Source organism: Pezoporus wallicus, unplaced genomic scaffold, assembly GCF_028554395.1.
Source record: "Pezoporus wallicus isolate ANWC-B61680 ecotype Strahan unplaced genomic scaffold, APGP_CSIRO_Pwel_v1 contig_13737, whole genome shotgun sequence".
Classification (NCBI taxonomy): Eukaryota; Metazoa; Chordata; class Aves; order Psittaciformes; family Psittacidae; genus Pezoporus; species Pezoporus wallicus.
In genome coordinates this window covers 252,230-265,819 of record NW_026641629.1, presented here as the reverse complement: position 1 = coordinate 265,819, position 13,590 = coordinate 252,230, and the positions used below count along the sequence as shown (strand labels likewise).

Here is a 13,590-nt window from a genome sequence, read left to right as displayed (position 1 = left end):
TGCGGGCACCTCCTTTTATTGGGAGACGCCGGCAGGGTAGCGGCTCCGTGGGGCTGGCAGGAGCCCCTCTCCCACCTCCAGCCTTAGCAGGACATTCCCGTGCAGCCGCTGCCCAGGGACCCCCAGCCTCAGCGGCTCTGCCGAGGGACCGGACAGGTCCCGGGTCCCGGTAGGGATGGCTGCTACCCCGGGGGGGATAGGGCCGGGGTGCGGGAGAGCCGGCGGGGAGCTGTCGTCCCCCCCCCCCCCGGCCGTGCGGCGCAGGGGCTGCCCGGGCCCGAGAGCCGGTCGGGGCTTCCCCGAGGGCGGCCCAACGCCGTTTCCTGGGCGGGAACGGGACAAGGCGTTATAGGGCGGGCGGGCGGTCGGACGCGGGTGCGACATCATGCAGCGGCTGGGGCTATTGGGGCTGCTCGGCGCTGCGCTGCTGGGGGTGAGTGGGGCCGGGGCACGGGCATGGGCTGGGGTAGTGGCAGCGGCCTTTCCCCCTTCCCTCGGGCCGAGCCCCGGCCCGCAGCCGCCCGGCTTTCCGGGAAGGGGCAGGGTCCGGCCCTTCACCTCCGCGCGGCCCACCCCGGAGGGAGGCCCACGGCTGGGGCCGTGCCCGCGGCGGCAGAGCGGGAGGTGGCACCGGCAGCGCTGCCGCCCGAGCCGAGCCGGCCGGGTCCGACCCGCTCGAACTCCGCACCGGCGCCGGGCTTGTCAAGGCGGCTCCCGTCGGGCCCAGTTCGGCTTCGCCTTCCACCGAGGAGCGGGGCCCGGCCGGGGCAGGGAGGAGGGACCTGCGGGCACGGACCGACAGCGTCGGGCTCCAGAGCACCGCCGGGCCCTGAGAGGCTGCGGGGCGCAGGGAGGGGGCCGCCTGAGCCCCTTCCACTTCCCTTTCTGCTCACTGTCACCGTGCGGGGCGGCAGCGCCGGCTCCCCTCTGCCAGCTCGGGCGTACCCCGAGGCGCCCCGTGGGGTCTCAGCACCCCTCATGCCCACAGCCCCGCAGTCATCTCGCTTGAGGGATTTGCTGGAGACCCCGTCCTGCTCCCTGGGGTGGCTGGGCTCAGGGGTAGCGTGGGGCTTGCTCTGTGCGGTGGTCCGATGCTGTGGGTGCCCTGCACCCGTACTGGCCCGAGGTCCCATTACCTGCCTGCTCTCCATTCTTCCCGGTGCGCACACACCCCTGGTAGTAGGCGCATGGAAGTCCGTTGTACGTGCCCTGGGGCTTTTCCTGCCCCGCAGGCGGATGCACCAGCCTTGGGAAAGGGCTGGCAGCTCTCTGGGCACGGGAGGCTCTGTTAACACCGCTGCTGCTGTGCAGGACCCTGTTGGCAGTGGCACAGGGCAATGTGCAATCATCATCTGATAGGAAATCTGGGGAATCGCTGCCACCCCACTTCAAAGAGCACTGGTGGCATGAGGCAGCGCCGGTGGCTCTGCTGCGGTCTGTGGTTAGCACAGGCAGGGCAGGAGCAGTGCAGAGAAGCCCTCGCCTCGGGATGTGAGCTAGCTCCCATGTGCTTGCAGAAGCAAGGAGGTGCTGAAGCACTGAGGAGCACCCTGAATTCCAGGTCTTGTTTCTTCCAGTGCTGGAAGCCTGGTGATGCTGTCAGATGCTTTGATAAGCAGTATGAATACAGAGGCAGGTGCTGCAACCGGTGTCATCCAGGTACGGAGACCCCTTCCCCTTCCTGTACCCCAGGGCCTGACTGTACCAGGACCCACAGCTGGACCACAGTAGAGCACAGCTCAGCATGACTGAGCTCCTCCACCCCACGGGCAGCTTCACCTCTGTGTCACTCCAGTGCTAGAGCAACTAGGAGCCTCACGGGTGCTCTGGGAGACCCCCTGGACTTCCCCGAATCTGCCACAACTCTCTTGGGACTGTCTGTGCTCCTGCAGCTGCAGGACCCCAGGGCACAGGCAGCTTGCAGGGAGACTGCTGCCACTGCCAAATTGTGATGTTATTTTCAGCTCCTGCTTTTACTGCAGATCATTTCCCAGCCCCTAAAGGCAGTAAATGCCCCCGCACCCCGTGCTCTCCTGCCCCAGCACCAATCACCCCTCTGCAGTGGGGAGCTGGTCCCTGCAGCCCTGGCTGCCAGAGCAGCATCAGCACTCACCGTTGCCAGTGCTCCCATCTCCCACTAGCAGAGCTACTGCCTGGGGAGGGGGAAGCCCCCTTGCGCCTCCTCACACCCTTCTCACTTCCTCTATTGCAGGGGAAAAGCTGGTCTCTGAATGCAGTGACACAGAGGACTCTATCTGCACCCCCTGTGAGAGTGGCCACTACCAGCGGAGCTGGACCAAGGAGAAGCATTGTGCCCCCCATGATATCTGTGAAGACAGTAAGTGCTGCCCATGCCCACCGGCCCCACTATCCCCCCAGGCTCACCCACCCGTGCCTCACCTCACCTCGCCCCTGCTCCCTTTGCCCAGACACTGGCCTCATCGTGAAGACGCATGGCAACGCAACGCACAACACGGTGTGCCAGTGCCGGGCCGGCACGCACTGCTCTGACACCAGCTGCCAGACCTGCGTGGAGAACCAGCCCTGCCAGCGTGGCTTCGGCTTTGTGGCGGGTGAGTCCGACCAGCTCATCCCTCTCAGCAGCCCCAGCAGCGCTGACCTCAGGTCCTCCAGGGGAAGGGGGGCTCCCTCAGCGAGGTGCCCCTCGCAGGGCTCCAGCAGCACTTTGCCTGCTGCTGTGCCTGGCAGCATTGCCACAGCCCCTCGCTCCCACTTCCCACGCTGACCTTCCTGCAACCTCTGCTCCTCCAGCCAAAGCCATGGCCCGGATGACATCCCCCTGTGAGCCCTGTGCAGAAGGCACCTTCTCCAATGTCTCTTCCAAAACAGAGCCATGCCATCCCTGGACAAGGTATTGTCTCAGTGCTGACCACATCGTCCACCTATCCCCAGCTGTTTTGCTATCCCTCTGAGCACATCTTCTGCTGCCAGCCTCCTTAGTGGCCTTGGGGAGCAGATGGCTGGGCAGTCTGAGTGACACAGTGTCAGGCTGGCATAGGAGCAGAGCTATGAGTGTGGTGGGGCCCAGGGTGGCAGGCTGAGCTCGAGGCAGACATCCAGGAGCTTGTGACCATCTCTCTGCATGTGTGCAGAGTGCTCACCCCTTCAGGGATGTCCACCCTGTCATCTGCACTGGGGAGCAAGGGATGAGGGGTTTTGGGGATCCCCAGTGCCCTGTCCAGGCTCTCCCTTGCAGCACTCCTTGACTCATCAACTGGGGCACCAGCCCTGAGGACTTTGGCTTTGAGGATACCATGGGCTGGCAGGTCATCTATGTCTTCAGAAAGCTGCTTGAGGGTTAATTGCACTCATGGTAGAAACATTAGCCTTATTTCCAGGCTGAATTAGTCTTGCTTCAGCTGTCGGCCATTGGATTTCACTTTGCTTTTATCTGTGCCCAGAAATTACCTCCCCACAGAGGCACTTATAGCCTGTCATCAAGTCCCTTCCTGGCTGTTCTGCAGGAGCCCTGGTGTCTGAGCCCTGCATCTCCCTGGACCGGGCAGGTCTCAGGTGTCTGCTTCTTCCTGTGCCTTGTCCCCAGACTTGTCCCTATCTTCAGCAGTTTCAACACCTCTAGACCAGGACCATGCTGTGGGGCCCTGCTGTGTACCTGGTCTCCCCATCACGCAGCACTGGCTCCTGGACACTCATCCCTCTGGAGCCTGGCAGGGTTGGTGCAGGTCATGCAGCAGCTCCTCCTGGTCAGGCTTCCCATGTGCCCAGGCTGCTGTGGTTACACGGTCTTGTTCTTCCTACAGCTGTGAGGAAAAAGGGCTGATGGTGAAGGTGAAAGGGACCAACGCCTCAGATGTGATCTGTGGTAAGTGCCCAGTGCCAGGCTGATGCAGAGCAGAGATCTGGTGCTCCTACAGCAATGGGAGGAGCTGGCCTGGCTCGTGAGTGTTTTGGAGAGAGCAGGGTCTGACTGTGGTGCCAGCACAATCCTTCCGTCTCCTGTCTGTCCCCGTGAGGCATCCCTGCGGGACTGGCCCTGGAGAAAGGCAGCTCTGGGTACTTGGTGTCTTGGCGCTGCACGGTGCCTCACTGGCTGTCTCCTCACAGAGTCGGGCAGGCGGTCCTCACTCTCGGTGCTCATCCCCATTGCTGCCGTGGCTGTCCCATGCCTCGTGGTCATCTCCATCTACTACTACCTGGTGCACAGGGGTAAGGGGCTGCCTTGGCCAGTGTGACCTCATGGGGGTCAGGAGCCGAGAAGGGGGCATGGTGGCAGCTCTGCCAAAAGCGGGGCAGCTCCTCTGGGAACACTGCTGGGACAGAGCTGCCCCAGCCCCATGCCCTACCGGGTCAGCATGGCAGGAATGCTCTGCCCTGACTGTCACCTTCTCTGTCCCTCTTTCCATCCAGATCCCAAGCAACAGATGCAGAAACAGGTGAGTCCAGAGCCACCCTCCAGCAGCGGGTTGGGGTCCCTTCTGGGCACAGCCAGAGGTGTACCAGCAGCAGATCTGGGGCTGTGGCTCTGCAGTGCAAGGGGCACACGGGGGTGCTGCTGGCAAATACAGAGAAGGGGGACGCTCACAGGGTGAGGTTCTGCCCTGCATGGCAGCGGAGCAGGAACCTGTGGAAAGCCATGGGGGGTGAACCTGCCTATCCCTGGCTTCTGCCCCTGTGCAGGGAAAACCTGGGAAGCCTGAGGAGAACCTGGAGACACATCAGCCCACTGAGGAGTGGGAGGATCCCTTCCCTGTGCAGGAGACGTTGCTCAGGTGCCAGCCCGTGGCACAGGAGGACGGCAAGGAGAGCCGCATCGCCGAGCAGGAGAGGCTGTGAAGGGGCCGGGCGCTGCCCCGGCCACCAGCGCGCACCGGGGCCAGCGCCATCTCCTCTGTTCCAGCTCCAGCCTGGGAGAAATGTGGCACCTGGGCTGGCCACAGGCGCTCTGACACCGCAGCAGAGCACGGCGCGGCCAGCGCCACCGAGGCCCCACAGCAGCGCCCCGCTGCCGGCACCGGGACGCGGAGCGGAGCCCGCTGCCGCGGCAGAGCACGGCTGCTGACGCCGAGACCCTGCGGCGGGGCCCGGTCAGGCCGAGAACCGGAGCGGCGGGTGCGGGACCGGGGCGCCCCGCGCTGCCGGCGGCTCCGCGCGGACAAGGGCAGCACGCGCTGCCGCGCCCGTCCCGCCGCGCTCGTCTCAGCGGGACCGGGGCCACGGCCGCGCGCGTGGCGGCCGGCAGGCGGCGCTGCTGCACCGGCGGCGGTGGGGCGGCACCGCGCGGGGACCGCGCAGCGTGCGCGAGCAGCAGCCCCGCGGCAGGGGCGGCCCCAGCGCGGCCGCGGTGCCGTGCGCGGTCCGGGCCCCTGCAGCTCCGCGCGCCTCGCCCCGCCCGTCCAGCGCCAGCTGCGCCGTGGGGGCCCGCGCCAGTGCAGGGCGCTGGGGGCTGCAGCAGAGCCGCCGCGCACCCTGACTCACGGGCGTGGCGCTGGACGGCGGCAGCACCGAGCCCAGGGCAGGACCCGGGCAGCAGGCGCCGTGGCAGCCCGTGACCCACCACCGCCGGAGGGCATGCGGCATGGCGTAGGAGGGGCCATAAATCCCAGGGCCAGAAGCAGCTGGAACAGAGTGACTTTTACTGTGTGGCAGTGGCACATTATTTAAGCCTCCTCTTAAAACCTAATGTTAGGTTTGATAAGGGAGGTAAAGGCACGGCAACAGCTCTCCTGCTCAGGGCTCTGTGCTCTTGGCAGTGCTGGTGGAATGGTCCCAGGCTGGGCAGCGTCCCCTTGACACAAGAACCCAGTGAACAAACACCCTGTCCTGGGGACAGGAGCCTGATTCCCGCTGGCATCATCACGTGGGCAAGAGACCCAGAGCCTCTGCCCCCAAACAGCACCTCCACAGACCAGCCCTTCTGGCTCCTGACCTCCCCCGGTGCCGACCCCTCCCTGCCCACATACAGCGTGTTCAACACCTGCCCCCATGTCAGACATGTGCCTTCTCATTAGCGGGTCTGTCCCCCAGAGTGAGAAGGGGAACGCATGAGATCTAATTGAATGTAACTAATTATTCACTCTGAAAATGCTCTGTTTAAATGGGATTGTGAGGGACAGAATTACTCATTCTGAAAAGGGGAGAGAAAGAAAGACAGAGATAAAACGGAGGCGGATGCTGGAGCTGCAGCTCACTCTCTCTCTGCAGAATACCAATTACTGGATGAAGTGATTGTATAAATCTTTACCAAGTGAACGAACTGTGCTAGTCACTTACTCTTGTCCTCTTATTATAAGGAAGCAATGAAAAATCATCCCACTCTCCAGTCCAGTTAAGAGCTCCCAGTTGCTGTCTCAGATGCTGCCTGCAGCTCATCCCGGTGCTTTCCCAGTGTGGGTGTCCTGCAGTGACAGGGCTGAGCCAGGATGCGTAGCACTCCTGCACCCCAGCGAGCAGCAGTGACTGCCTGTGACCTGTGGCTCCTGCCCCAGAGCTGGAGCCAGTGATGCCATGCAGCTCCACAGGGACATGGGCTGGTCGAGGGCCCCAGTGCCACACGAACAACAGCTCACCCAGGGACCCCGGTGCCCACGGAGCCACCCCAGGACTTGTGCCTGCAATTTCCCTGCCCTCCCCGTTGGTGGGTCCAGCCCTGCCAGGCCCCTGGCCCCTTCCTGTGGGCTCTCCAAGCACTCACCAAACTCACGGTGCTTCCCAGCCCCTTCCCACGCTGGAGTTAATGCTTTTCACTCCCCAGTGTCTCTGCCCGCAGGCTGCAGAAATGTGCTCCTGAGTGGTGATCTCCATTGCTCTTCCCTGCTGCATCGTTCAGTCCCAGCTCCCTCACAGGGCTGCCTCCAAACACACCCGGTTATGTCCTCGGCAGTGTTGTGTAATGGGAGATGAGGTCCTGGCTGCATGGAGTAGGGAGAGCTGGCAGGCTGACTCCACGCCTTTCCAAGGGGCAGGGAGTACCCACACCCTGAGGTGCTGCTGCTGAGGACCCAGCCAATCCCACATCCTCTGCAGGACACACCAGGACCCCCCTCAGTGCAAAGGCACCCAGGGTCCTGGGGGTTGGTTTATGGGATGAAAGCCACCTTGTCTCCATGTGTGTGTCACTGTGGGGAGAACAGACTGGGAGCAAGTCAGCGAGGTGGGGCAAATCCTCCAGCCTGCCCTGCCTCATACCTACAGGGATCTGATCAGTGCCAGCAGTGAGTTCCTCATGTACTGGAGATGTGCTCGTGTGCGTGTGAGAGAGAGATCTCATCATCATCATCATCACCACAAGTGCAGCTATGAAGTTCCATTCTATGCTTATTGGCTTTCTTCTTTTTATGTATAAATAATTGCAGGGACACAATAGACTTTTAAGACTGCCACAGAGTTTGTCTCCCTCCAGCAACCATATTGCCACAGAGCTGCCACCTTATCTGCTCCTAGAAGGATGAGGGTGGGAAAAATACTTACTGTCACCTCCAAATCACCTCAGTCTGCAATCTGCATCGGGGCCAGGGCTGACAGCACTGATCTGTATTGCCAGCACATGAGCCAGGGGTGATCCACACTGGCCCAGGCCCCCTGACCCTCCTCCATGTGAACTGGCAGCACAGTGCAGGCAAACCCAGCCTGCATGCGAAGCCATGCCACGCTGCAGCACTAAGGGATGGGGGAAGCAGCAGAGGATGCTGAACTGGATGCCCAGCGAGAAGCATGGTGATGGGGCAACAGGGAATTACACTCAGAGGTTTACAGAGTCGGCAACACCTCCCCAGGCACCCCTGCATTCCCGTGCTCTGCAGCAGCCTCAGGCTTTGCTGCTCTCCTGCAAAGCACAAACACACTGCACAGCCCTGCTGCTCTCTCAGTGTTTGACATCCCCACCAGCCTCATTTGCCACTGGGACTCCTTCTATCCTGCCACCCAGAGGGTTTTGCACAGCACTTACCATTGCAGTATCGAAGAACCAATCTAATTGATGTGACACCAATTATTCAAGTATCACTAAATGCAGAATTAATGCATCTCTGTTTACAAACCTCCTAGACTCTATGAAATTATTACTGGCATGAAAGGAGCCAGCTCCCACCACCACAGCACCAGCCAGCCCTGCCAGGACACCTTCATTGCCACGCAGTGGGGTGGCATTGCATGGGTGCCTGCAGCATCCACCTCACTGCACAGGGTCAGGGCATGTGGCTCCCCACAGACCAGGCTGCAGCCGCAGTGTGTCCTGCGCAGGCAAACCAACCCCAGCAGCATCAGCCACAGCAGCCGCAGCCGTTGTGACAGCCCCAGCAGCTGCACGCTCTGCAGGGCACTGCAAGAGCCATTTCTGGGCTGCTCAGCGCAGCCCAGACAAAGCTCTTGGCTTGGATGTGGACTGGAGATGGGAAAAGCTGTTCACTGCATTGAGATTTTACAGTGAAATTAAGCCGTGCCTGGACACACACAGAGCTTGGCACAGGCACCTGTTTGTGTTTTGTAAATGGCTTTCTACATTCAATTAAAGAGGAGGTGGCTGGGGGCTGGGGCATGCGGGGTGGCTGCTCTCTGGGCTGGCTCCAGGCCCCTGCCGTGCAGCCCAGAGGAGCCGTCCTGGACCGCAAGGGAGCAGTGTCAGCTCCGGGAGACCACCCCTGCCCCTTCCAGTCGCAGCCCAGCTCCGGGACCCCACTGTGGTCCCAGCACCGCTCCAGGGTAGCAAAGCAGAGAGGTCCCATTGAAACAGGGGAGGGAGCGAGGCACAGCCAGCATGGCATTGCTCTGGCACAGTCTGCCATCACATTTCGGCAGCAAGCATGGCAAGTGTGGCGCAAGTGCCAGGCTGCTTGGGTAGCCAAGGGCTCGTCCTGGTTCTGGTTTGCTCAATTTTTTCATTAGCGGATCTGGATGATGGAATAGAAAAAGCACTTATTAAACTTGCAGATGACACGAAGCTGGGAGGGACTACAAGTATCTTGGAGGACAGGATTAGAATTCAAAATTATTTTGACAAATTGGAGAAATGGACTAGAAAAAATAGGATGAAATTCAACAGGAACAAGTGCAAGGCAGTACGCTGAGCCGGGAACAATCAGCTGTGCAAACACAGCCCGGGTTGGCGAGGCCAGCGGCACAGAGCCAACCAGGCATGGGCTGCACAGGCACACAGGCAGGAGTGGGGCAGCAGGAGGCTGCCTGCTTGGCCCAATAGTCCTCTGGGAGAGGACAGGAACCTCCTCTCGCCTGGAGCACAGACGGACCCCTCGGAGCTGGGCCAGGGCTCTCCCAGGCTCCTGCTCGCTTCCCCCACACCGGCCAGAAACCGCGGTGAGATCCAGCTGGACCCAGCCTCTGCACAGTGGGAAGGGGCTGAGCAGGGACCCCCGCAGCTCTGCCATACCTCCCATGCAGCCACTGCCCAGTGATACCCCAGGGTGATGCCCCTAAACTGGCCCCCAAAACCATCCAGCCCTTCCTGTTGCAGCCCCACAGGCACCAGTGCAGCACTGGGAGCTTTGCTCCGAGGGCATTTCCCATGTGGGGGCTCTTGCTGCAGTTTGCATCCCTGCAGCCCCCACTGTGCCTGGGGGTGGCCATGACTGCAGCCCCATGGAAACCCTGCTGCTGTCTTCCCTCCGCTCCAGCAATTAGAGCTCCAGCCAGCACCCCCCAGCCTGTGCAAACACTGAGACTCATTTAAATAAATTAAGAAGACATAATAAATCAAAGAGAAATGAGGGGCTGTGCCTAGGGGCAGGGGAGTCACTCGAGTTTAATTACATTGGCAAGCCGCTTGCAATGAAAGCTCAGCAATTCCCACATGCAGCGAGTGCAGATGTGCGAGAGCCCTGCAGCCCGTGCCAGGCACAGCACCAGCACAGCACCATCTCTGCCAAGTCAGGAAAGTGATGTGTGTGCTGCGCAGGTCCTGGGCACTGGCTGCTCCTGGGTCCCCCGCAATGGGTGCTCACGTGGGCAGGCTGCATCCCAGCCGCACGAGAGCCCAGCACAGAGCCACTGGCAGCACCTGCTTCCAGCGGTCAGCCCGCAGAGCCCTGCCCAAGCCCCACCAGCCACCCAGAGCCACCAAGTCTGGCCCATGCTGACACCATGGGGAGAGGCCATGGTGTCAGCAGCATCCCTCTACCCCCACCCTGGATTTACAGCCCAGCCCCTGTTGTTTAAAGACTCTCACTCAGGACTGCAGTGGGGACTCCAGAAAGAGCTTTGTGTAGAGGCAACAAATTTATGAGACTGGCTCCAAATCCCCAGTCACATCAGGGGCCAATTCATCTTCCCAGGGCTGAGGATGAAATTAAATTATTGTAAAATAAATCTGCAGAAATGATGAAAAGACCATCACCCACGGCACAGGCAGGGTGCCGGGGACACACACAGCCCTGACGGATGGGGCTAACCAGGTGATGAAGCGCCGGGACCCGGCAGCTCAGGGATTTTTGCTGTAATCTCACTAAAGAGATGTTGTTTACAGGAAAAAGGGTATTTTGGGAAGGAAATTGCATTTCAAGGTTAAAGGGAAAAAATGGAGTGAGTCTCCCAGGGAGCCCAGTTATGTGCAAGACGGCAGCAGACAGACAGGCACTGGTGCCAGAGAGCAGCCAGGCTGGACGCGGGCTGGAGGCACCTTGCACACAGGGGTGGCCCTGGTACAGCCTGTGCCGCGCTGCTGAGGCTCTTGATGGCTCAGGCAGACGTGGGCAGGGCTGGGGGCTCACAGTGGGGTCAGCAGTGCTCTGCCCGGGGGTTCGCAGCTTCCCGGCTCCATCTCATCCCACAAGCAAGACACTGGAGATTATTTCTTTTTTTTTTTAAAATGACTGAAAAAAATAACGACTTAATCTTGAGCTGTGCTGGCTGGCCATTTAACAATGGGCCATTAGCATGGCTCAGCATGGGGAAGGGATTTGTTTAGGGGACACAGTTGTAAAGACAACCCAGTACCAGGTGCTTAATAGTGTTTCAGAGGTATCAGAGTGTTGCAGTGCTCAGAAAATGCAGCTGTTGGGAGTTCAGAGACTTTATTCTTCACTTCTGTGAAATCCCCCAGCACCAGCAGAGATTTCTTGGCTCTGCTGTAAGCACAAAAGCAGTGTGGAGAAAGTGGCGGCTTTGCAGGGCTGAGATTCCAGGTGCTTCCAGCCCTGCGCATCCCTGCTGCCCCAGCGCCCGCAGGCACAGCTCGGCCTTGCACTGGGCACAGCCACATCCACGCCCCTGCCCCATCACAGCCGAGGGCCCCCCTCTGCTCCCAGCAAATGCACTCGCCCTTAGCACTGGGGAAGGAAACATCCCCTCCCCAGGAAGCCTTGCTTCCTGTCCCTTGCTCATCCCCAGCTGCATGTGCCACTGCTCTGGGCAGCCTTGGGGGACCTCCAGGCTCTGCCTCAGCCTTCCCCATGCTTTGATAACCTGGCAGGCGCTGTCACCCACCAAGAGGCTCCTCTCTTCTGCAAATGCCACTGACCAGCTCCAGCCCCTGTCCCTCCACCAGGGCAGTGCAGTGAGCACCAACACGTGCTGCCCATGGGTCATGGAGCTCCTGGGAGCAGAGATGGGATCCCAGCACACTCCCCTTGTGCTGCCCAGCAAGCACCCTCTGCAAAGCCCCTGCCAGAGACACAACAACCTGCCCCTTGCCCAGCACAGCCCTGGGACACACATCCCCCTGGACAGAGGCACAAACTCCACAGGGTCCTGAAGGACCCAGCCCTGCTGGCCCCCAGTGAGCGACAATGGAGCTCAGCAAGGGCAGACCCACCTGCACAGGTACAGCAGCTGCAGCACAGCATCAACACAGCAAACACACGGGCTGCAGAGAGCTGGTGGCCTGGGCACCCACAGCAGCTCTCAGCAGAGCCATCACATCCCAGGACCAGGCCATACCTGCACTCTGCCTGGCCTGCAGAGCACCACCAGCCTCCCTGAAGGAGCACACTAGAATTCCTCCAACCACAGCACGTAAGGCCAACAAGGAAATATTGCTCCCCTCTCCTTTTATCACCTGGCAGGGAGTGGTGAGCATTGCCCTAAATCAGACCCATGTGCACCTAATGGTTGGGGTCAGTCCCACCCAGGGCACAAGTGAGCTTCACCTGCCTGCACCAATGCTCGCTTGGTCCCTTAGTGCATCCCAGTATATCCTAGTGTATCCCACATCTCACCCGGAGCTCCCATGGCTGAGTAACTCCAGCCTTCCCTAGCCCCCATGGCCAGTGAAGTGGAGCTGGGGGAAGGTGCGTTGCTGGCCCAGCCACCGGTGCAGCCCCTGTCCCGCAGCCCCTCACCAGGCTGTGCCGCGGCATCGGGGGGGTCCTGTGGCCAGGCTGGGGTAGGAGCTGGCGCTATCGGGTGCCAGCAGCCAGGCAGCCGTGTGCTGGAGTGGAAGTAAAGAGTTACTGAGCAAGCAGACGCTCATAATTCATGGTCACTGAACTGCAAGAGGAACAAAGACAAATAATACAGGAAAATGGGGAGAAAGCCTGAAATCGTTAGGCCAACGGTTCAAGCATGAAGGGAGCATGCCGCGGGAGCAGGGCAGCAGTCACGCCATGCGCGGTGCACTGTGGTGCTCTGCCCCCAGCCCAACACCTCTGGCACAAGGGCCCCAATGGGGCCGTCACCCCACAGGGACTGTTCTGGTGTGTGTGCCCAGCCCAGGGATGCTGAGCAGTGCCACGTGCTGGCCCTCAGCGCCCTCCAAGCCTGGTCAGCATGCAGGGAGCTTGTTCATGTCACCAAGAGACAGGGAAAGCAGATCTGCTCTTCCTAATTATAATTAGCAGTGCTTACAAAGGGAGTTTGCAAACATGGGTTAATTAGAGCCACCGGGCTCCCTCCAGAAGCTTCACCCTCTCTGGGATCAAGGACAGAGCAGAGCAAGGGAGACAGGAGCTGGGAGATGCTTAGCAGAGTTTGGCTGCTGGGTTCACACAAGATTTGCTCTTCTCTTTGCCCAGCCATGGCCTGAGAGGCTCACAGGGCTCGGCTCAGCTGGCAGGGATCATCGCTCCATGCCTATGCACAGACCCTCTCCCAAGGACCCAGCCCCACCAGGACTGCGCTCTGCCCCCAGGACAGGGAGGGTACCTGTGCAAAAGCAACTCGGACAGAGGCCGGCAGACGCTGAGCTGGGAAACTTAATCTGCAGCTGCAAGAAAGGGCTGTGGAGTCTCTAGATGCATGAGCCTGCTTCTTCTGTCAAGAAGAAAAATAGGAATGTGGCGTAGGGAATTAGACAAAAGCCACGAAGCAGACAGGGTGGGTGCGGGACTCAGGCAGAGCAGGCGAGGGCCAGCAGGTGCGGCCACACCAGCCACTGGGCCGCTTATCCTGTGACTGAGCAGGCCCTCTGGAGAGATGAATTTTGGCGACCCGAGTGACAGCATCCTGAGGGCAGCGGGCTGCGGAGGCTGCAGTGTCCGTGCAGGCTGAGCCGTGGGCAGGGTGCCTGAGTCACGGTGAGGAGAGCAGCAGCCTGGTCAGAGCTCCCCGCGGGTCCCAGGCACCGCACCGGGAGCCTCGGTGACTAATTGCCCTTGTCACCAAACCTAATTAGGAGGCTGCCCACAGCCAGCTGGGAACTGCAGGGGTTCGTTCTTTCTGGCA

At 60.7% G+C, this 13,590-nt stretch overlaps 1 protein-coding gene across 3 annotated transcripts; it reads left to right on the top strand.

Annotated features, from left to right (window-relative positions):
- The first annotated feature begins 379 nt into the window (after nucleotides 1-379).
- Nucleotides 380-4,970, top strand: CD40 (CD40 molecule). Of its 3 annotated transcripts, XM_057424693.1 has the most exons (9): nucleotides 380-433; nucleotides 1,578-1,659; nucleotides 2,213-2,338; nucleotides 2,430-2,573; nucleotides 2,773-2,872; nucleotides 3,783-3,844; nucleotides 4,087-4,188; nucleotides 4,390-4,415; nucleotides 4,660-4,970. In XM_057424693.1, the coding sequence occupies exons 1-9, from the start codon at nucleotides 386-388 to the stop codon at nucleotides 4,813-4,815; spliced, it is 846 nt and encodes a 281-aa protein (XP_057280676.1). In that variant the 5' UTR covers nucleotides 380-385; the 3' UTR covers nucleotides 4,816-4,970. The 3 variants fall into 3 exon arrangements, with proteins under 3 accessions (XP_057280676.1, XP_057280674.1, XP_057280675.1); XM_057424691.1 differs by lacking the exon at nucleotides 380-433 and having other exon boundaries at nucleotides 1,572-1,659; nucleotides 1,774-2,338; XM_057424692.1 differs by lacking the exon at nucleotides 380-433 and having other exon boundaries at nucleotides 1,802-2,338.
- The last annotated feature ends 8,620 nt before the right edge of the window (nucleotides 4,971-13,590 follow it).